At 43.0% G+C, this 23,144-nt stretch overlaps 1 protein-coding gene across 2 annotated transcripts in view; it reads left to right on the top strand.

The window, feature by feature from the left end:
- Positions 1-23,144, top strand: part of GFRA1 (GDNF family receptor alpha 1) — a 122,528-nt gene that overhangs the window by 72,817 nt on the left and 26,567 nt on the right. The window contains exon 4 of one of the 2 annotated variants that reach the window (XM_075611991.1): positions 13,286-13,622. In XM_075611991.1, the coding sequence (XP_075468106.1) occupies positions 13,286-13,622 (337 nt within the window). Of the gene's footprint in view, positions 1-13,282; positions 13,623-23,144 lie in introns of both variants that reach the window. The other variant, XM_075611990.1, reaches the window with a different exon arrangement.

The raw sequence follows: 23,144 nt of genomic DNA, 5'->3' as shown, positions 1-23,144 counted from the left end.
GAAGAGAGAGTGAGGTGGGGAGGGGGATATTCAGCAAGAGAAGGCAAGACAGCGAGGCAGATGGAATGTTAAAGGTTTTATTTGGGTGAGCGCGGGACTGGCGTGTAAGCCATCCCCTTTACTCATTTTAAGGAGGGTGGTGTCATGATAATATCATGAGATATTATGTACGTAATACATTTAGTGCTTGAGGGGTTAATGAGCTACACTTGTTTGAGCAAAATACAAAATGCTGGGTTTGAAACCAGCCAGGACTGTTGCTGTGGTCTGCTCTGAATTTCAGAGGAACTTACTTGGGGCGGGGGTCCTGATCGCCCAGTCAAGGTGTTAACTGTTTTGATGAGGTTCTATTGACATGGTCTGGGGAAAGCAACTTCAAAGTATCCTGTAGAAAGGGGTGGGCTCATGCCGGTGCCTTGAGGAAGAATGTATTTAAGTCTGGGAAAATATTTTGAAAATCAGATCTCACCGGAGGCATGCTTGGAACAAAGCATGTGAGACCTCCTGTTCTGAGCCGATGGCCTCTCTGGGGAAAATCCATAGCATTTGGTAAGGTGTAGGATTTTCTGTTTGTTTTCTACTTTTATTTTAAGAAGCTGTTCTGCCTTACATTGTAACTGTATGTTTTTTGTAATTTTCTGTAATCTAAGCACTGTATTTATATATATATATATATATATATATATATATATATATATGTAGATGTATCAGTACCGTGTTAGCCGTATATATATATATATATATATATATATATATATATATATATATATATATATATACATATTAAAACATTTAATAAGTAATGCTTTGGGTTCTGAATGAATTGGTGCACGTTCTGGGGAGAATAATTACGATTCAGACACATTTTTGCTACAACTGATTTTGGTGTGTTAAGGTGCATTTGCTATTCTATAATAAACAGGGACCTGGGTCCCTGGTAAATATTGATTTGACATTTTATTTGCAAACCTCAGGTGGTGGCAGTGGATAGTTATGATTTGCAATTGAGTAGGCTTTAATATTAACTCGCTGGTTCCTTGCAGAGGAGAAAGGGGGATTGGCTAGAGTAGCCATGTGTATTAACTATGGTTGCATAGCTAAAGTCACGTGCTTACTTGTGTGCTGTTCGTGGTGGTGGTATATTGGGGCAGCTTGAGGAGAGATACAACTCATTTGAGGGACCTTTGCGGAGGTGAAGAGTGGGGCAGCTTGCGGGTTTTGTATTGATCCTTGATCCTGTAGAGGAGATATTGTCCATTTGACGGACCTTTACGGAGATGAAAAGTGGGAGCGCTTGCGAGCGTCAGTATTAACCCTTGTCCCGTATGCAAGTCGTGTGCTCACAGGGGTGCTGTACGTGACACCGCCCAAGCCACATGGCCCATAATTACACATACACGGAAGGACACGGTCATGCCGGCTGCCCCAGGCAGGCATAACACCGCCTTCCCCATCAATCCCAACTAAGAGGTCCAATACAACACACTTAAAGGAGCCAATACTGACCGAGTCCTCGTCCCCCTATCCCCCAGGGACATACTTCTCCGCCATACAATCCCTTTAAGGTACCTCCACAAACACAATCACTAAATTAATGGAGGGTCAGCAAGAAGAGAGAGGTAAGGCACTACTCCAACCCCTTAAATAACCTTCCTGACTCCCCACCCCTTGACCTGACATCACAAACCACAGGGGTGGGGCCGCTCTGCACCAAGTCACGCCACCACACCCCTTAATGGTACAGGGCTTTCTTTCTAAAATGCCCCTTTCTCTTAAGATAAAGTGGAATTGTTAGTTTGTAAATAAAAAAACGTTGTGGCACTTCACAAACCCTTGCGCCATCCCTAGTCATTGATCACTGGTTGATACATTGTCTCCAATGTGCCATTTTATCCCACTTGCTGCAAAAGGGGCAGGTAACATATTGCTTCGCAAAGGGGTTAATTACAATGTTGAGGACGAATAGCCTGCAAAAGTGCCTTGTCATTAAAAAATATTCACATCTCTTTTTCTTTTTCTTCTCATTTTGCAGCCAAGAGCTGCTTAGTGCTGCGACCTTTAAATATTTCCCCCACTGCTCTGCCAGGCCTCAGTTTAATCACACAGCATAGATAGCACAAGACTCATACAAGCCTGCTGTATGAAAAGGGGCATCAGCCGATACATACCCACCTTACCACAAGGTTCCTTCTCCTCTTCCTGCATGCTCCTGCAATGGCTTGCTGACCGCTCCAGCAATGGAGGAGTGTAGTGTAAATGAGCACAGGAGAGGGAGCCTGGCTGTCGCTGCTGCTGTTAGGTAGATGTGGAGTGTGGAAGAGGTTATTTGAAAACATAATGATTACACCTGCTGAAGCAGCGCTATTAATCATGCTCCCTTTGCGGTTTAACAATAGATGTTTCATTTCAAACTAAGCCTCGGCAGGTAACCCTGAGAAGTTCAGGTGATTAACAATAGCACTTTGCTTACATATTGTAACATCGTAGCTGAGGAAACATACCTGTCAACTGACCCCTGTGCGATAGTGACCCAAACCTGGTTTTATATTGCTATTTACTGGCCTGCCAGGTCATTTGCTCTTGTAGAGCAGGATATTGGAAGAAAGATCAGCACTGATCTTTATCCCACAGTTGGCAGGTATGAAAAGAGATAAATGTCCTTCTAGTTCCACCTGTTGTTCCGTTCTAAATAGGATGAGTTACTCATACCATACACATTGTATGCCCTTACACCAGTGGGAAATTCCGAGGATTCCCAACCCTCTCTAATAGTGCGTCTGAGATAAAATACATTGTACATTATTTCTAAATCCGCCACCCCTAGGCCGTCCCCTTTCTGCCTCCCTCCTGCTCCTTCGGAATTCCGGCGTCAAATGACGCGGCGGACAGCACCAACGTGATGTTGCACGGCGGCACATTGCCATTGTTCATTTGACGTCACAATGTCACGTTGCCATGGGGGCAGAAAAGAGGCGGCCGACACAGGGAAGTACCTTCCCATTAGGTCCGATAGGCCCGAGAGCACGGCAAAATTGCCGCTCCCAAATTTTGCCGCCCTGGGCCCTAGCCTAACGGGTCTACTGGGAAATCAGACACCGGCTGTGGTTCAAATACTATTAAAAAAATAACTATTAAAAGAGAGAACCTTGTTGCCGGGGCTGCTGCTATAAGTCTCAATGTAGAAGAAGATTTATATATTTGTGTGTTCCACTTGTTACTGGTTTGTTTTGGAGCAGGTTCGTTTTCAAGCGGTGCCCAGGACATGAAAGGCTTTCTTAAATCAGTCGTCTTACTTTACTTGTCTCTTATCAACCTGGTCACACGCTTCCTCCTGAAACCCAGCTGTAGTTATCTAAAGCAGAGAAAAATGAGTCTAACATATCAGTAGGGATGATCAACGCTGCCTGCCACTGTGCCTTTTCCAAGCCGTTTTGTAGCTCTGCCTACATTAGCGCACCTTCAGGAACCAGTTTCTGCTCTTCCTTATTTTGCCGGGTACTTCTGGCAGAGAAAAGCATTGCCAATTCTTTGTTGCTTATTGCCGCTGAAGTGATGGATTACCTTACAAGTACATTATTCCCTACACTTATTTCTATTTTAATCTCATTTTTAGCAAGGGTTTCATGCTGTGTGCATATTATTTTCTATTTTTTATAATTGTGCTACATTATTACAGCGTGATCATGCTTATACATATTTTCACATTGTTACTGTACACAACTGCCGTTATGTTCTTTTATAGAAAACAATGTGTTTAACCGTTTTGTCTGCCAGTCACCCAAAACCACGTGGCATTTTTTGAGCCAGATATCCAAGGATACATTGCACACAAACAAATATTAGTTTCCAGTGTTTTGTTTCAATAACTTGATTGGGGGACTTTCGCCATTAACAGAAACTCTATTCCGTGCACAGACGCCTGCTTAGTAACTTTGTGTAATCTGTATGACATGAAAGCTTTTCATTTGAAATATAAGCAAGAAGATCTATCTAATGTTTATCTTACATTCTACATGGCTGTGATCTCGGAGGGGCTTTTCTTACAGCTTAATGCATATTGCTGTGACAGGCATGGGAGAAATAGCAGCAAAAATTCATCACCATGTAATGTAATATCTGGAATAGAGTAATCACGATCATTTGAGCATATTCTCAAGGCAGTGCTGTGGCGCTGAGGTGCTTTTCATTGATACATTGATGGGGAGGGGTAGGGGAAGAGTTGTGGTTAAGGCTGTAGCCTTTAACATGGGACTTTATTATTTAGTTCTGGTGACCCTAGGCAAATCCGTTCACCTCCCTGTGCCTCGGGTGTTAAACATTTAATTGCAAGTTCTACACCATGTCTTATTTATCAAGAACTTCATACTATGTAACTGTAGCTATTTTGCAAATGCTGTACCCGGTGTTTGAGTCATGTACATTTTGAAAACCAGCTTTATATATGGTATCTATTTCTATCAGTGTATGAAGGCTGAAATAGCTCTTGTTTTCTGCTTCCTGCAGCCATTGTTTGAATGATTGATGACATAACTCAGGGGTGCTCAACTGAAGTCCTCAAGACCGCCCCAACAAGTCAGGTTGGAAGGAAATCTCAGCTTCACACAGGTGGCTCAATCAGTGGTTCAATAAATACATTTTTTAAGGAATTTTAAATATTCATTTTAACGTGTGTATATATAGGTACATTATTGTATATCTTTCTACCGTAATGTAGGGACCCATGGGATACCCATGACCCTTACCCCATATCGCCACATGCTGCAAACCTGGTGACACAAGAAAACACACCTTACTACGTGAGCAAAACCATTATACCTGCCACATGAGCTTAGCATAGCACCACCTCACCTGAAACACCCACCTGCCAAGCTGCAAAGTAATAGAAACTGATCACCAACACAACCTAGGGAGGGAGGACGAGGCTCAGATGATGCACCAGAAACGAAGAGGCGGGCACCGCTAGGTACCCCTCTTTTGTACCAGCCACCTAGTTAGCCACACATACACCATCACCCAGGATTTACCAATTCTCTCTCCCCTCCTACGCACACTGGAGGGGACCCTAGGCATGTGGTCCTAGCGCTCCTCCCATATCCAGTCCAGGGCTCCCTAACTATTGTGTATATGATTGTGAATACTGTATGGGATTTTGCCAGAAAGTAAAAAAGAAATGTCACTCGATTTAAAAGTGCAGTTTCTCCATTTTGGCGGGTCCATGACAACACAGGAAATCACAACCAATACATTGGGGCCTAATCTATAAGCCTCGATAACCCACTTATCGAGGCCTTTACGACCAAAATGCCTACTGCTATTCAGTAAACCTCGATAAGTGGGCGATGAAGGCATAAATCGCCAATTTTTGCTGTCGTCCAAAACACATCGCCGGGTGATCGGCGATAAGCCACTTATCGGCAGGTTTTGAAACTCGTGCAATTCTAGTAGCCTCGATTAGCTTATTTAGGATAATCGCGGCTCTAGAATGGTGGGTTTCTCCCAAAATCCTCACGCAGGAAAAGTTGGCGTGAGGCGGAGAAGAAGCTGCTGCGGGCGGATTGTATTTTTTCATGTACTCTTGCTGCCCGCGGAGGACATGGACCTACAGTATGCTGATGAGGACGCCCTTCATGATGACAGGGGTAAGTAGAAAGTTTTATTTACTTTATTTATGCCGGCTGGCTAATGTTTGATTTTGAATGGGCAAATGAGCTATTATCCATATCTGGATAATAGTTATTTTGCCCATTACTGTACTGTATGTGTTGGGAGGGTGGGGGGGGGGGGTTGTTGGAAATAGAGGAGGTGGGTAGTAGGGCTGTTGTGTGTATTTTTGTTTATTGTGGGTAGAGGGATTGGGTGAAGGGCGGTAGAAGCCCCAAGGATGGATATTTAGGCCTACCGGGTGGTAGCAGAATGGGTTAACCCCTTCATTACCATAGCAGTATTAACCGCTAAAGTAATGAAGGGGTTAACTCCACCCGCAACCACCCCGCAAGGCCTAAACACCCACCAAGGGCCAAATACCACCTTCACCCACCCCGCTACCCACAATAAACCAGGCACTGGTGGTTAACCCATTCATTGCCTTAGCAGCTAGCCGCTAGGTAATGAAGCTACTGCAAAAAAAAGTTTAATACTAGTGTAGATGAGAAGGGGGTTTCCGGAGCAGAACCGCGTTGATTTCAGGCCAGGGAACCCATGCTTCCCGAGATACAGGCCCTGTTATAGGGTGCCGGTATCTGCTATGCATTTAAATCCCACGGTCACGTGACGTGAGACATTTAAATGCATAGGACATACCGGCACCCCATAACGGGGGCTGTATCTCGGGAAGCAGGGGTTCCCGAGCCTGAAATCAATGCGGACCTGCTCCGGAGACCCCCTGCTCACGTACACTAGTATTAACATTTTTATTAAAATCTTGCGATCGCTGGCGAGACATGCGCCGGCCAGATAGCAGTGGGTCACCGGGTGAGCCCTTTTGAGAGAGGCGAACATCACCTCGCCGGCTACTCAACAGTTTTGGGCATTTTGCTATCGCAGGTATTCGAGGCTTTCTGAATACTGTGATAACAACGCTTAAAAAACAGGCGGAGTAACCGGCCCGGCGATATTATTTTATAAAGGCTACTAGCATAGGCCCCATTGTTTTCTGTTTTTTTTTTCAGTTCTTTCAAATCATAAAGTTAATTATAATCAATCATATAACAAAAAAGAGTAGCCGGGAAAAAAAGAGTAGACAAAAATGGGTAGATAATGACTGCATGAGCTCATGAGTTTATAGTGACACCTTGCACAACACCGCATTGCTTCAGGGTTAAAAACCTTGTTACTGTAAGTGAGATGACAGAACTATACAGATATACATCCAAAACACCTCAACTCAGAGACAAGAGGGAACCAGATGTTCTGTAAGCTGGTTACGTAGCAACATAAGAGATAAGAGACGTACAATGTAGGCCAATTAGTGCATGTTTTGCACCACTACATGGGTCTGATTAAGGAGAAAAGTATGTACTGATGTGTGTCACATAAGTAAATAAATCTCTATTTATCTCTAGCAAGCTTTGACTTTTGCATTTCGAGAACATGTGTTGTTGTTCAATTATTACTTAGGGAAATTAATGAGTGCACCTTAAGATGCATAACATTTAGTGTTGTTTAATTTTATGAATATGCACAATAAGGAGAAAATTCGGAGCAAAAATAGTAAAGGGACCATTCATGTAAGGGCAGGGTTGCCACCTTCTACTGAAGGCTAATCCGGAGATAAATGTAAAAAAAATTCTCTTACCGGCGGCTTGGTGTGGCGGCGTCTCCCGGCATCCTCCGCCATTCTCCTGCATCTCCCCCTACAACTCCCGTGAACATCCAGAAATGCAGAGGGAAAACGGAGCACAGCCAAGATTCACAAAAAAAAGTCAGGATCCTGTGCAACTCTAGATGTATTTAATTAGTTGTACAGCTCACAAAAAGGCAGACAAACGCACCTACACGTTTCATGCAGGACGCACTTTAATAAAATGGCACCGTGACACCGCGTAGCGTCGTGATGTCAAGTAGCGGCCCGCTACCATGGCAACGGGCGTCATATGACGCTGTGACATCACTTAGCGTCCCATTGTCATAGCAACGCGGCATCATTTGACGCCACGCAGCCATGTTCAAGGGCTTTGCAGGTGGAGATGCTGGAGGATGCGGGGAGATGCCGCCGCACCTTGCCGCCACCCGGAGCTAAACCCGTACCCCGGAGATCCGTAGCCTCCGGTCAAACCCGGAGTGGTGGCAATCCTGTGTAAGGGAAGTAGCTGTAATTACTGTACATGTATGACATAGCTACTGCTATTTAGTGAATGAGGCCCTATGTTAGCCAATGGTACCACTGTATATCAACATTAATTCAGTTATACTAAGGCCATATATAGCACATTGAAAAGCTCGATACCTTATATTGTCTGCCAATATTTTATACCGTTGTGCTTTGCACTTTACTTTTGTGTTAAGGGAACTTTGAAAGAACCACGCCATATGCATATTTCATTGTCTTACACAAGATAAGTGGAATGTGTATTTCTCTGAGCTATATGGCAGATTTTAGGTTTCTTTGGGGTCTTTTTAATAAGGTCTCAAAGCTGCAAAATTGGCATATTTATCAAAGAACAGGAATCTCACTAAAAACAGTAGGAGTTTTTTCCTTTGATAAATCTGGTGCAATTATTTTGCGCTGCTTGTGCCCCAATTCTGGAGCTGGGAGACTTTAGTAAAATAACCCCTATAGTATTGAATAGCTCTGGGTTTCACTGTGGTGTTACTCCTCAGAAATACTGTAGGTGGGAGAGTCTAATTTATGCCAACAGAAAAGAGAAGGCAAAGAACTCACAGGTATACAGTATGCCAATTTCTATTCATAAGTAAGGGAGCTGTAACAAAAAGAAAAATCAAGCTTTGAAATGGGATTGAAATAAATAATCCAATCAGTCAAGAGAAGTTAAAATACTCACAGACGGTATGTGTGCACAGTATACTATCCACAAAAATTACTCAACTATTTGACAATACATATTCCAAATTGTGTATATATTAGGTATGGGCATGTAGGCAAGCTTATCAATCGTGCCTATCGTGTACACTACGGTGTAATGCAGAAGGTCCGTCCAGACATGGTGGTATGTCTACAATACATGAATCTTAGCAGAAATGCTTGCTTATTATTGTCTGGGGTGACACCCCAGAATCCTGAAACAGTCACCTTGAAGCATGAAAGGAGAGGACAAATGGTTAGATTGGCAGAACACATTTGATTGGAACGTTAAATTATAGAATTGGCAAAATAAACTGATGGGTTATAGATGGCAGATGGAATGGGAGAGATGGATCAAGGATTGCAGTACGCCCAGATGGTAAAGTTCAATTAGAAAATCAGGCTCATTTTGTCCCCCTGTCAGATCATCATAAAATAAAAGAAATGTGCTAGAGCATGGAAGGCCAACTCCAATCCTCAAGGGCCACCACCAAGTTAGGTTTTAAGGATATCCCTGCTTCAGCACAAGGTAGCTCAGTTGGCCATCTCCAGTCATCAAGGGTCACCAGCAGGCGAGGTATTGGGGATATCCCTGCTTCAGCACAGGTGGCTCATTAAGTGGCTCAGTCTTCGACTGAGTCACTGATTCAGCCATCTGAGCTGAAGCAGGGATATCTTTAAAACCCTGACCTATTAGTGACCCTTGAATACTGGAGTTGGCCACTCCCGTGCTAGATGAATGTGGAAGGCAACAGCACTGACACGGTTAAGTTACTGACCATCCAATTACTTTTTTAATTATTGCTTTATTACATCAAAAACATGATATCTGGAAGCATTTGCCCTTTTTGCAACAACAGACAGAAAGGTGGCGGAAATTTTAAAGAGAACATTCAAACTCCCTTAGGGTATAATTACATTTTTACATAGAGATCAGGGCAGTCACTTTTTACAGCCTGAACGTAATCAATGATGTGCTGAATTATAGGTTAGAAGAAATGCATGCTCTTTATCAAGCAGTGGGATTGTGGTTCATGTAGTTAAATGAATTAAACACGGTTTTGCTAAAATGAGACCCATATGTTGAGTTTAGGAATTGCCTCTGGTATTAATGGAAATAAGACTGAAGCTTATGGATAAAGTGAACATAGCCCTATGACAACCGAAAATTAAACTTTTACATATAATTGAACAGCTGGGGAATACCTCAACATTAGAAGCATTATAACATCCAAAATCTTCCGTGGCCACACTTTTCAGAAAGTAGTCTCACAACAAGACTTTGTTGTATTTTTGCATATTATTGCAGACATCTGGACGCACAGCGGTTCGGGGAATTAACCTCTTCCTCAGGTGTGATTCCAACGTTGTGCGTCCAGTGCAAAAAAATAATGTCCGGTTGTGCAACTACTTTCCACGCACGAAACGCGTGAAAGCGTCCTCCTCGAGCTACTTGTGCGGTGTTACATGGTTTGCAGACTTCAACAAAGATGACTTTTTAGTGACCCAGCAGCATCAGTCTCTCCTTGGCACTTTAGTGTAGCCGTGCACGGCATGCTTCTCCCCGACGCAAGAGACTTCATTTTACTTTCTGAAAAATGTGGCTACGGAAGATTTCAGTTGTTATACTGACTCAAATGGTGGAGTGGAAGTCCTAGCCATACTTCAAAGACCAGCACCAGCTGATCATAATACAGAAGAAATAGTAGTATTTAAAAAGAAATGTGGTAAGACCATATATAAATGAACATTAGAAGCGAGATTATGGAGGAATCAGGGAAACAAAAAAAAAACCACACAGTACATTCTACAATAAAACTAAGAAACACTAATGTACATATCTCGCCCAGCTGCTTCAATAATGTCCCCAAATATCACAGTGTATAAATGACAGATATAGTAGTCATTCTGGACACTAGCTTTCACCAAGCAACATCCTGCATGTGTATACTTTTTTATAAATCCGTTCTGTACTATGAGAAAATACTTGTAGCATTTTTTTTAAACAACTCTGAATTACATTTTGTAATATATTATAGTGTAACAAGCATTTCTTGTTTCTATAGCAACCATTTACAAAGTCACATCCCCTTCCTTTCTGAAACAGGCTCTGGCTCACCCCTTTTTCAGCCTTACCCTCTCTCTAGCAGTGCACCAGTTGTATCTAGTGACTGCCTGATCACATGATCTTCCACACACAACTTTGCATCTTTGGTCCTCTTCTGCGGCACTGACAGCCATTTAGTGAACCCCAAACTGAATCTTCGCCAATTGATCACAGGAGAATGGATCAATTGGCAACTTGGCTAATTACTTATTATTGTGTGGGTTGTATTAATGCACATATTAAAGGGTAAAAATTAAATTAAAAAATAAACGTCAGCTTGGACTGCTGCTTTAACAGTTTTCTTTTTTATGGATTTTCTAAATCTTTAGGTTTAATTGCCAAACTGTCTGGCGCTGTGGCTCTTTGAGAACCCAATCAGTGACCAGCCGTATGATCCATGCACAATCCCGATGACGAACAAGGAACATCACAAGGGCCATCTGAATGTCTGCTCTTGCAATATCCCCTAAATGTTCTAGGAATCATAAGGGCATTCAAAATGTTTCAGAAGTACAAATACAGTAACCCATTCAGGAAAAGTTTACAGGCTCTTTAGCCTGGTGCAGATGGGCTGGTCCTGTATTGTGAATATGGAATCAGGCTTCACGGCCTGTGGATGTTGGGAAGTTAAAAACTAAGTCTCCATCACACAAAGTCCAGTAGAGACAAGAAATACTGCATTGTCTAAGTCACTATGAGACATACATATCAACTATCTTCTATATTTAGAGAACGTAGTTAAAATAAGCAGAATAGATTGGCCAAAGGGTTCTCAAAATCATCTGCTGTCAATGTTGTATATCTAGGACAGGGCTGAATCGGGTGCAGCCTACAGTGTCAGGGAAGCGTTGACCTTGAACTGGATCAATTAGGAATCTTAATGAAGTGCTTTGCTCAGAAGCCTCCCAGCTCCAATTTCACCTCTTTCAATTAGTACCTGCGTTGGAAGAAGAAAAAAAATAGATAGAGTTGAACTGGATATTAAAAGGAAATCACAAATATAATTATTTATACACGACGGACCAGCAGAGCGCCAAGGCGTCTGTGGCCATTCTCTCCTGATAGTTGTAATAATGAGAGTAGAATTTAAAACGTAACATTTAAATATTCTCTTACCCTGTGAGATATGTAAGAAGTATTGTGCAAAAGGGAGAACAGATTGGGGATGTGCTGCATTTTTCAGTGACTCTCTGAAGATCCTTCCATATGAACAGACAAGTGACACAGTTGCATTACTACCTCACCCAGAGAACGTTTTGGCATGTGTCTGTTTACTATATGTGTGTATCTTAACTCAATTTAAGGCAAGTGCACTAAGAAGAGTGCATTAAAATGTGATACAATGCCTGTGTCACTCCATGGACTCTTATAAATGATGGCCACAGGCTGTATAGGAGGGAACCACAGTATACCATGTCAGAATAAGTAAATGTATCCATTGATAAATGACGCTCTGTGGAAAAGTTTTAGCCCTCAATGTGTCTCTGTGCACGATAGAGCATCCAGCATACAATGATGTAATGGTGTAATTTCTTATATTCTGCGTGTATGGGTTCGAAAGATCATACAATCACATTTCAAGTACAAATTGTTGTCGAAAGACTAACTGCAAATTATTTTGCATATTTTCCTTACTGGCACAAGTAATCATGCAAGGACTCCAATTACACACTAATGAGTGTGTTCTGCGTATATCCTATAACTACATGCCCTGCAGATTATACAGTAATTATAGATATTTTTACATTTCTGAGTGGAATTGAGAACTGAACAAATTCTAGATCTGCTGACCACACAATGTTGGGGAAATAACTTCCTGTTAAGGGAAGCAAAAAATCTCCTGTAACTTTGTGCAAGGACCTTCCAGCCGTCCGCGTCCCGGTTTTGTGCCGGTTTTGCTGTCAGGAGGTTCTTTAACAAACTCCAGCGTGTTTTTTTTTATATCAAAATCATACCTCTCAGATTATACAACGGTTATGTATCAAGCTGAAACAAATGGCAAATGTCTTATATGTTTTTATGGATGTTCTTTATTTCTCAACAAGAGCTCTCTAAGAAGTTTTTTTACCTAAACTAAGCAGTTTAAAGGAGCCGTTGCCCTTACAGAGAATTTTATCATGCTCCCCCTCTCCCTCCCCCCCCCCCACTATTTGTGACATGGGTGAGAAACAAGGGGTTTCTGGGGAAGAATCACGTTCATTTCCGCTCTGGGGACCCACTGGTTACTGAGATACTTGGGGCCACCGGTCCTAACCCCCCCCCCCCCACCCTGCAGGGGAAATAAAATAGAGGTTTACATATTCCGCGCAACACAGGTCAATATGAAGCTGCAACATCTTGCATTGTGTCTTCCTATTGGTCCAGTGTGACGTGGGATATTTAAACAACCATTAAGTACCGGCGGAACCTTCCCCGGTAAGTATTTTGGTAACCAGGGGATCCCCAGAGCTGAAATGAATGGTCTTCAGCTCCAGAGACCCTTTTTCCCCACCCATGTAAAAACAAAAAAACAAAAAAGGAGTTTATGTCAGTCAACTTGGAATGCTCCTTTTAAATGGTACATAATGTTTTATGAATTTATGCAAGAAAACTATTGATGTGATGACACAGAGTGTAAACATGCCAGACTTACCCGTATTTGTATTCTGTTTTAGCAGAGCCAGTTATATTGAAGGGGAATGATTGCTTAGGTGCAGCGAAAGCCTGTAACCTGAATGATGTCTGCAAAAAGTACCGCTCAGCCTACATCACTCCTTGTACTAACAGCATGTCCAACGAAGTCTGCAACCGACGCAAATGCCACAAGGCCTTAAGGCAGTTCTTTGACAAGGTCCCAGCGAAACACAGCTATGGCATGCTCTTCTGCTCCTGCAACGACGTCGCGTGCACCGAGCGGAGGCGTCAGACCATCGTCCCTCTGTGTTCGTACGTAGAAAAGGAGAAGCCAAACTGCTTGAACTTGCAGGAGTCCTGTAAAACCAACTACATCTGCAGGTACAGTAACACGTCTCTCCTTTTCTATCCTGAGAAGCGACACTGACTTGATGGTACCTTGTGGTAACACTGTATAAGATTGCAGAACTCTATGACTTTTAGTGGGTGGTACCGTAATATTTCTGTTGTGTAAATAGGCTTTGAATGAGTGGAGCAGTGTTATAAAATTGTATAAACTACAGCACATTGGTGTGTAAAAAAAAAAAGCAAACAAAGCTGGCTATATCAGTTGGAGGCATGTGGGGATGTGGGGATGTCTGCCGAAGGCCGTTGCTAATTGTGAACTTATGTGAACTTTTGCTGATTTAGTCGTGGCTCTACCCATTTGAGAGAGGCAGGTCACACAGCTAAGAGCCTGACTAATGGGCCTTCTCTGGTCCTCTTCCCCTCGGGGGAGAGTGAGTGTGTACCATACCTCTGACCCTGCTAGAGGGGCAGGGAAGAGCTGGGACTGCTGCGGGTGTCCTTGGCCTGTAGTGAAGGTCCAGGGACCATACTTCAGTGAGTAGCTGACAGTTGCTGCATTGGGCACAACCCTGCTGTGACCTATGCTGCACAGAGTGAGAGAATAAACCGTTCCTGTTATACTCCCGCCTAGTGTATGATCTTAGTGGGGGGGGGGGGGGGAGGAGAGAGGTGATAGTTCTACTGTGGGAGATCATCTTCACCTACCTGGACATACAGCAGATGGAGGCGCTGCACTGCTAGAGAACCATGTGGGTAATGTACCCCAGAAACCTGATCCTGTGTCCCCACTACCATCGGCGGAAAGCTCAGCCCTCCTGTTACCAGCAGGTATCGTGCACCACGCGACCATAATGGCAGAATCTCCCAGAGGGGGGGGGGGGGGAAACCGATACATATATGTGTTTGTGTGTAAACTTTTTTCTTTCCGCTACTAGTGAAATAAGGGGATCGCCCTATAATTGGGCAAATACGGTATTATCGTTTATTTGTAAAGTGCCAACATATGCCGCAGCGCAGTACAGTGGGGGTACAGAGATCTGATAAATACATAACCTCTATATAAACGTGTTCAAGTTGTTGGCAATGTGGTCACATTGAGGTATTGGTGGGCTATGTATTGTATAAGGGAGATAGATGTTTAAATAAGGATGTGAGTCAATGGGCATAAACTATACTCCTGTGGCAGGAGAGAAGCTTCCAGAAACATTATTGCGTTTGCTACCGAACACAGATGTCCCCTAATGTCAGGTGGGGTAAGAGGTCACTTGCTACAGCAATGTAGCTGCCTAAATAATGTCACGTGCAGAGAAGTCATGATAAATAAAATACTTGAAACCAGATCACCGGAAGAGCAAAGCAATTAATCTAATTATCTTCTTATTCATTTGCTGCGTGAATCAAACATTAAATAACCATGCACGCAATGGGGCTCTGGAGAGGAAGCAAATAAAACAGGATAATTAGGGTTTTATTGGTCTTTGCATTTAACAAGGTAATCCCCACGCAGTGTTTTATTTTTTTACATGAGTTTGAAGTAGGGGGTCTCCGGAGCGGAATCCCATTTATTTCAGTTCCGGGGACCCATTACTTCACGAGATACTTACGTCCATAGGGGGTGCCGGTAGCAGCTCCGGCTGAGCTTTCTGCAGTTCACGTAATGGCGGCTTCAAAGCTCCCGTGTCCTGTTGACCAATAGGAAGCCGTGAGTCATCCGGTGCGGCTTCCTATTGGTCAACATGCAGAAGGAGTGTACCTGTTCCGGTTGAGAAGAGGCAATTCAGCGGGCACCACGAGGCAGGAAAAAACGTTGCAGAAGCTGGACTGTGCTGTATAACAATTCCTTTAATGAAGCATAGTTAAAAAGAGGGGGGGGAAAAGCATACCCCTGCACCTCTAACGCGTTTCACCCAGAGATTGAAAAAGCCCAATCTCTGGGTGAAACGCGTTAGAGGTGCAGGGGTATGCTTTTTCCCCCCTCTTTTTAACTATGCTTCATTAAAGGAATTGTTATACAGCACAGTCCAGCTTCTGCAACGTTTTTTCCTGCCTCGTGGTGCCCGCTGAATTGCCTCTTCTCAACCGGAACAGGTACACTCCTTCTGCATATTATATCAGCCATGGAGCACACAGATCCGGCGTTCATATCATATGTGAGTACAATTGCTGCTTAATGAGAGCTACCCCAGGCACATAGGTCAATTCAGTTCAGGGAGACTGCAGAGGTCAAGGGGGGGGGGGTTTAAAGACTCCCCACTTACAACTCTGCACATCTCTGCTATACCTTGTGCCATCTAGGGGGTTTCATGCATATAGCCTCAAGCATGCACTTTCACACCAAGTGATCCGGTTCAAATGCAGTGAAAAACATTTATTTTCAAATAATTGTGGGTTTATATAAAGCTCTGCAGCACTGGTGATTGGGGCCATCCACCCCATATATTTTTTTCTTCCTATTGGTCAACATGACCAGAACCTTTAAACAGAAGAAAGATACCGGCACCCCATACTGAGGTAAGTATCTCTGGAAGCAGGGGATCCCCCGGATCTGAAATTAATGGGATTCAGCTTGGAGACCCCCTGCTTCACTCCTTTAAATCTAGTATGCTGTTGAGGTGTGGGCATAGAGGGGAGACTTGGCACTTGTAGCAGGGCTTTTTGCTGCTGCTAAATTGTAGCTGCATTTAGGTTAGAGGAATATTTTGACAAAGGGAAGTATGGAAATGTTAGAGAGAAGCTAGTATATATTTACTGCATCATATGTTAAGCGATTCATGTCTTCAACATTTGCGATGCCTGCAGTTCTATTGGTATGCGAGAGCATTTCCACACTATACATATTCAGCACTTACAGAGTATTGTAGAACCAGGAGTCAAGCAAATGCCACATGCTTTATTTTGCTGTAATTGATTTGCGAAGCTATCAGATTTACCTGCTCATAAAACAAGAGTGTCACATGCTCCATAAACTCGGCAGTTTGTAGCAATTCTCAGTGGGTGGAAAGGCAGAGTTCAGAAATCAGGCACATATTTTCAGCGGCAAAGACCAAAACTGGCACGGTCAAGAATGTTCTAATAGTTCCAGGTCACAGGGGGGAGGACCAGATTTCTGTCCAGTTCAGCCAACAATTGAGTAAATACATTGTGTGAGAGACATGATGCAATAAGAATATTCTGAGCCTTCTGCTCTGTTGACATCAGCCAATAATACAGAGAGCATTTGCATGTATATACAACCCAGCCCACACAGTAAATATGTGCATAGAAATGTTGCAAAATATATACAAATAGAAAAATATACTTATTTGACCAGTGACCAAAGGCTCACACAACTCATTAAGCACCAACAGACCAATAATCATCGGCAGTATACGTGGCAGCAAAGGGGTTCAAAGAAACAATTTGTAATTCAACATTTGCCTTTATTTTATAATCCCAGGCAATACTGTCATTCCGTTCTGTAACTTTTCTGCCAGGTTTTGCTAAAATATTGAGATGAATCATCACTTATAATGTAGCTAAAGACAATTTGCTAACTTGTTCCAGAAAGCTGATTGAAATTGGAAGAGCAGAGTAATCTATTCAGAAATTGACATAAAGGCCCAGATTCGATATACTGCTAAAAGGCAGCTCAGCCAGGGTGCTTTGGGAACAAGATTGGGGGGGGGGGGGGGAAGCTCTCTTTTGGATCTTCAATAAAGGGTGAAGAGATACCCGAGGCTGGACCAAAGGCAATTTACAATGGATTTTTGTCCAAAGGCCAAATCTCCATTGAAACTCTATAGCATCCCCCCTCCACTCGAACAAGCTCCCCCACCACATCCAATCTGCCCCCTCACTATGTTCAGAAGCCAACTCAAGACTCATCTCTTCATCGCATTCCATGTTCCCCCGTTAACCTCCTTCTATCCCATCCCTTCCTTCACCCGACCCTCCCCAGTTCTCAAGATCTCACCTACCCTCACCTCTTCCTAAATAAAAATAAATACTAACTAATGTACAGTGCCCTGTATAAGAGCACTATATAAATCTTGTTATAAATAAATAAATATCTCCACCCCATATTTTATATACTCCGAAGTAGTTTTCTGAGAGAAATGAAACTAGATTTTTTTCCTCGGCTGGTCCAGGGAGCGGCCCATTACAGCATTCTATATTGCCTTTGCAATATGGAAAACCCAAGTAAAAACTGTAGACTATTAGGGGGAAAAAATAGCAACAATATTATATTAAACTTTTAGTAGCCATAGTGACAATGAAGGAATGCAGCATGTCCACTAAGGTAACACTGGTAAGGTATGCAAGGGCCAAAAATAGCTCCAAAAAAACAAATAAATCCAGACCCAATGGCCTATTTTATAATCCAAGGCTTTCGATGGCCTGACGGTGAGGGATCCTCAATTTGTAAGAAGCCCTTGATCCTCGGTTGTTGGAAGACTCTTCGCCTGTTAATATTTTTTCATCTTCTTTTCTTGTTGACGTCTTCTGTCTTCTATCTCCAGCCACTGGATGTGGCCTCCTCTCTCACTTTCGGCGTTCTTCAAGTTCCCCAGCATTTTATAGGAGCCATCGCAAATCATGTGTAAAAGAGTCACATGTTACATCAACCAATCCAATTGCTTGCTGTAACTTGAATCCCGCCATTCTTGATAACATCACTGGTTTTGCCAACCAAACTTGACCAAAAGGTTTCGGAGCTGCAGCCACGCGGACATTAGATGTCGGCCTCATGGGTCCTTGAGATGGAGTGTGGCGAAATGTCAAACGGCGACCTGCCCGGCGGTGAATTGTAGTGGCGACGGAGTGCCGGAGGTGCTTTGGCTGCGGCCAAACATCCTAGGAACAGCAAACTCATTGGTTTTACCTAATGAAAAGACTACCAATATTAACAAATAAATAACAGGTTTTAGTGTACTGTAAAACAACGAAGTGCACTAAATTGGAGGAAAATTTGGAGACCGTCCCAATGGACTCAGCCTGGGTGTACTTACCCATAAATCCACTTAAATAAAGTTAGATGTGCTTTCTGTCGTCCCCATGCTTTAAGAGCTACAACACTTTGATCTACATTCTACATCCAGGAAGACGGTAACAAATCGTTAACACAGCAGACTGCGCTCATCGTCCTTCTCGCTCTTTCCAGTGCTGTGTTTATTTATTTATTTTAAACATGGTACTTTGTTCAGGAGAAATAAACATCTGAAATATTTGTCCGGGAGGTTAAAATGGAACTCGCCCTAGAGTCCATTGCAGTCTAAAGGTTACACTGGAGCTACAACACGGGTGGGCAACTCCAATCCTCAAGGGCCAACAACAGGTCAGGTCTTCAGGATATCCCTGCTTCAGCACAGGTGGCTCAAGCAGTAGCTCAGTCTTCACGTGCACCACCTGCACTGCAGCAGGGATATACTTAAAGCCTGACCTGTTGGTGGCCCCTGAGGACTGGAGTTTCCCACCACTGAGCTAGAGATTTAGAAAATCATGATTTTTAACAATAACAAAAATCTGAGGGGAGATTGCTTCTTTATTAGGATGTAAAGTCCCATCCTCCCCTCTTAGCCACCACACTGTACGTCACAACAGAAAAACCTGGATCATGTTTAGTACAAAACCATCATTATCTAGATGAAGCACATGGAAGGTTTCCAACAGCTACATCTAAATTCTTACCAGATCTCTGTCTGACCTTGAGAGCTACCCACTTACTGATACAAAGCCAGCTTCACTTTTCTCCCTGAGCAGGAGGTAAGGTTCTTGGTCAAATATACATTGAAGGGAAGGAAATGCACATTACAACGTACTGCTAAGTATATGGCTCTTTGACAAAAGTAAATGAAATCTTCCTTCCCAGCAAAGGGGATATGCTTTATCAAAAGTTACAAGCACACTAGATTAGAAAATGGGATTTTAGACATAATGCCAAAACACCAAGGGCATTGAAAACTGTAAAACCACAGTAGCCTCAAGGCAGTTTGGTTGAATCAGGATTCTTAAAGGATTTCTTTTTCAGTCTGGGTGGTCCTTAGATGGTTAAATGGAACTAAATTAATCAATGTACAGTATAGCGTCATGTGAAACTCGTCATATTCATAGTGTGCAACCCTTTATATGACTCGAGCAAGGGTGGCCAACTTCAATCCTCAAGGGAAACCCACAGGTCAGGTTTTCATGATATCCCTGCTTCAGCTCAGGTGGCTCAGTCAATGACTGAGCCAACTGTGCTGAAGCAGGGATATCCTGACAACCTGCCCTGTTGGTGGCCCTCGAAGACTGGACTTGGCCAGTCAACGACTGAGGCACTGATTGAACCCCATTTACTGAAGCAGGAATATCCTGAAAACCTGACCTGTTGGTGGCCCTTGAGGACTGGAGTTGGCCACTCCTTGTCTGGATCATCAGCAGCCTATTAGAAATTATTTGTCAAATTAAAGACAACCATATAACAATGTTGTAGACCAATATAACTTTCCGACATATATGCAACAACCGTGCTGCATCACACAGGTTCATTTCTGTATGTGTAAAATAATAAATCCTTAATCTGAAGGCTTTAACCCCTGATGAAGGGTGCGCAGTCCCAGTTGTATATTGTTATGACTAGATATATTGTCTTCCTCACATTCCCTCATGGGGCATGGGAGGTAATTAACCATGACACAAGCACGGGTTTTTGTGTGTTGAATTTTGATATTACCTATTGTGAGATTCTCATCGGGATAGGAGGCGAATACTTTCTGAACTGGGGGGCTCGTCTGGATATAAGAGGGGCAGACTTGAGCCTGGATTCAGACGAGGATAACATTTTTGCTGCCCAAATCATTGCTGGCCTGTCAGACAGGGAAAGGGTTTCGTGTTGCATAGTAATGCATTGCTAGTCTGCCTTAGGGTTGCCAGGTGGCTTGTCCAAAAATACTGGACACCCACGCCCCCCCCGAACACATATAAAAAATACCCCCACGGCCCCCAAATGCATTTAAAAAATACCCCCACGCCCCCCAAATGCATATAAAAAATACCCCCACGCCCCCGAATACATTTAAAAAACACCCCCACGCCCCCCGAATACATTTTAAAAAATACCCCCACCTCCCCCAAATACATTTTAAAAAAATACCCTCACCTCCCCAATACATATTAAAAAATTACCCCAACCTCCCCAGACACCTGGCAACCCTAGTCTGCCTTCTGGCAGAGAAAGGGTTACAAATATTACTAGAACAGGTTATGGCAAGAGCACAATAACGTGTGTATTGTTATCATTTTTTATTTGTATGGAGCCAACATATTCCGCAGCGCAGTACAATGTGGGAGGGAGGACAATAACATTGTGTCACAAAATATAACATATGTGTCAATACTGGGACAATACGAAGGCGGTCACGGCCCCAGCAAGCTTACAATGATCATGAACTTTTTTTTTTAATCAGGCTGCTTAAAAAAAAATCTTTAAACAAGGAAAAATATTGGCCAAAATAGTCTGAGCTCCTGTGTTTGATCATAGCTGCCCTTTTATGTGTTTACAGTACAGATCAATGAAAATATAAACACATCCTCCCTTCTCCTTTGACCTTGGCCTCTCTAACATGCCTGGGTTGATCAGATGTTGGCTTTCCGAGTTAATGGCCATGAAGGCGTTGCGATCATTTGTGTATGTACAGGAAAAGGTTTTCCATGCCAGTGTTTCAAGCACATTCCTATGTGCTGTGCTTTTTTTTAAAGAATATCATTCACCTTATGTCCACGTATATTTTGGGACAACTTCTTGAGGACGGTATTGGTCGCACTGCAATAGTCAATCATGTTAAATAGAAAGGTAATAAAACATGTTATGACACTAAACTAATGACATTTTGACAGGTTAATACAATCTGAATTGTAATTCTGGGCTCTTCCCATTACAGCTGCGGCTTTTTCTCGTTCAAAGTCATCGTTAAATAAGGAAATAACCCAAGTGCTTGGGAGTAGCATAAATCACTTGATAAAAAACCAAGGCCAATCTTAATGTGCACAAAAAAGATTTCTATCTCACTCTACAGCAAATAAAAATACAGTGTGAGCACATTCACAGGTCTTAGACAGATCTGCAACGCTGCTTTTCCCCTTATCTCCTAGCATACAGTGCTTCCACTGCAGCTAGGGATTCTGGGAAATTACAGCAAGGGAGCACACAGACCTTTTGCTTCAAATCCATTTTAACATGGATCCCTATAATGAAAAAGAAAGAAAAAGAACACGTCCCTGGTGTAATATTGACTAAAAATGTAATTCCTGGACAAGACAATAAAATTATCACACTCACAAACGTCTGCGATTTTAAGGCAGATTATGAGTACACTCGTGCTCCATAGTACAGTTTAACTGACCATGATCCTAGACGCTCGCGTCAATACGGGAACCTGAGCAGGCTGTGCCTCCTTACATTAGATTCCTCTGGTAACCAGCAGTGTAACTTTTCGTTCCTCGGCACTGTATCTGACCAGGACTTCCGGTGTTGTGACGTGATACGTGGCAACACAGCAACATCCCTACGCGTTTCGTTGTGATGTCACAACTTCCTCAGGGGTCTTGCTTTTCCCTATTATCTCCTAGCGTACAGTGCTTCCACTGCAGATATGAATTCTGGAAAGGAAATGTAAATGAGCAGACAGACCTTTTGCTTCAAATCCATTTTAACATGGACCCCTGTAAGCTTATGCCTGCCGTATTACACAGCTTTTTTTAGCACAGCCTGGGTTAAAGAAGTCCATAGGCCGTAACCCTACTCACAGACATCTGTTTGACTAAGCCACTTATAGAGCCACCTACACTTTTTCCGAGACATATCTCGGAATACAGGGAGTCCCCGGAGGGAAATGAATGAGGTTAGCTCATGAGACCCCTTGCTGCCTGTACTGATTAATAAAAAGTGCGGTGTTGGGGAAGAACTGCCCCTTTGCTACACAGCATTAAGCTTTTCGCCAGTGCACTGTTAAAAAAAATACCTGCCAATAAAAAGGGCAAATAAAATATGTATCTAGTTGCGAAGAAATGTGCATGTGTGGTGTAGTTTGTCTCAATCCTATGCAAAGGAAGGGAATTTCCATACTCGCGCAATATACCTCTGGTACTCTAGTCCAGGGGTCCCCAACTCCAGTAATCAACCCTCCCCCCCCCCCCAACAGGTCAGGCTTTCAGGATATCCCTGCTTCAGCACAGGTGGCTCAATCAGTCCCTGCTTCAGTCGAAGACTGAGCCTCTGATTTAACCATCTGTGCGGAAGCTGGGATATCCTGAAAACCTGACCTGTTGGAGGGGCTTGAGGACTGGAGTTGAGCACCCCTGCTCTAGTCTTTCATTTCTCTGTTAATAAGGAGTACCGAAATTAACGAGCTAGTGAGCACCTGTTCTGAACACTCCATAACACATGCAATTTATTCTATGCAAAGATCAGTTGATAAATAAAACACTTGTGCTTGTGGATGAGTTTATATACTTTATACTAATACATACATCAAATAGAAGTAGCAATAATTTCCTATTGATCAGTCATTAAATCAGTCGATCTTCAAGTTGCTGTAA

Source organism: Ascaphus truei, chromosome 8, assembly GCF_040206685.1.
Source record: "Ascaphus truei isolate aAscTru1 chromosome 8, aAscTru1.hap1, whole genome shotgun sequence".
NCBI lineage: Eukaryota > Metazoa > Chordata > Amphibia > Anura > Ascaphidae > Ascaphus > Ascaphus truei.
Note: the sequence above shows the minus strand (reverse complement) of the source record. Positions and strands in the feature narration are given on the sequence as shown.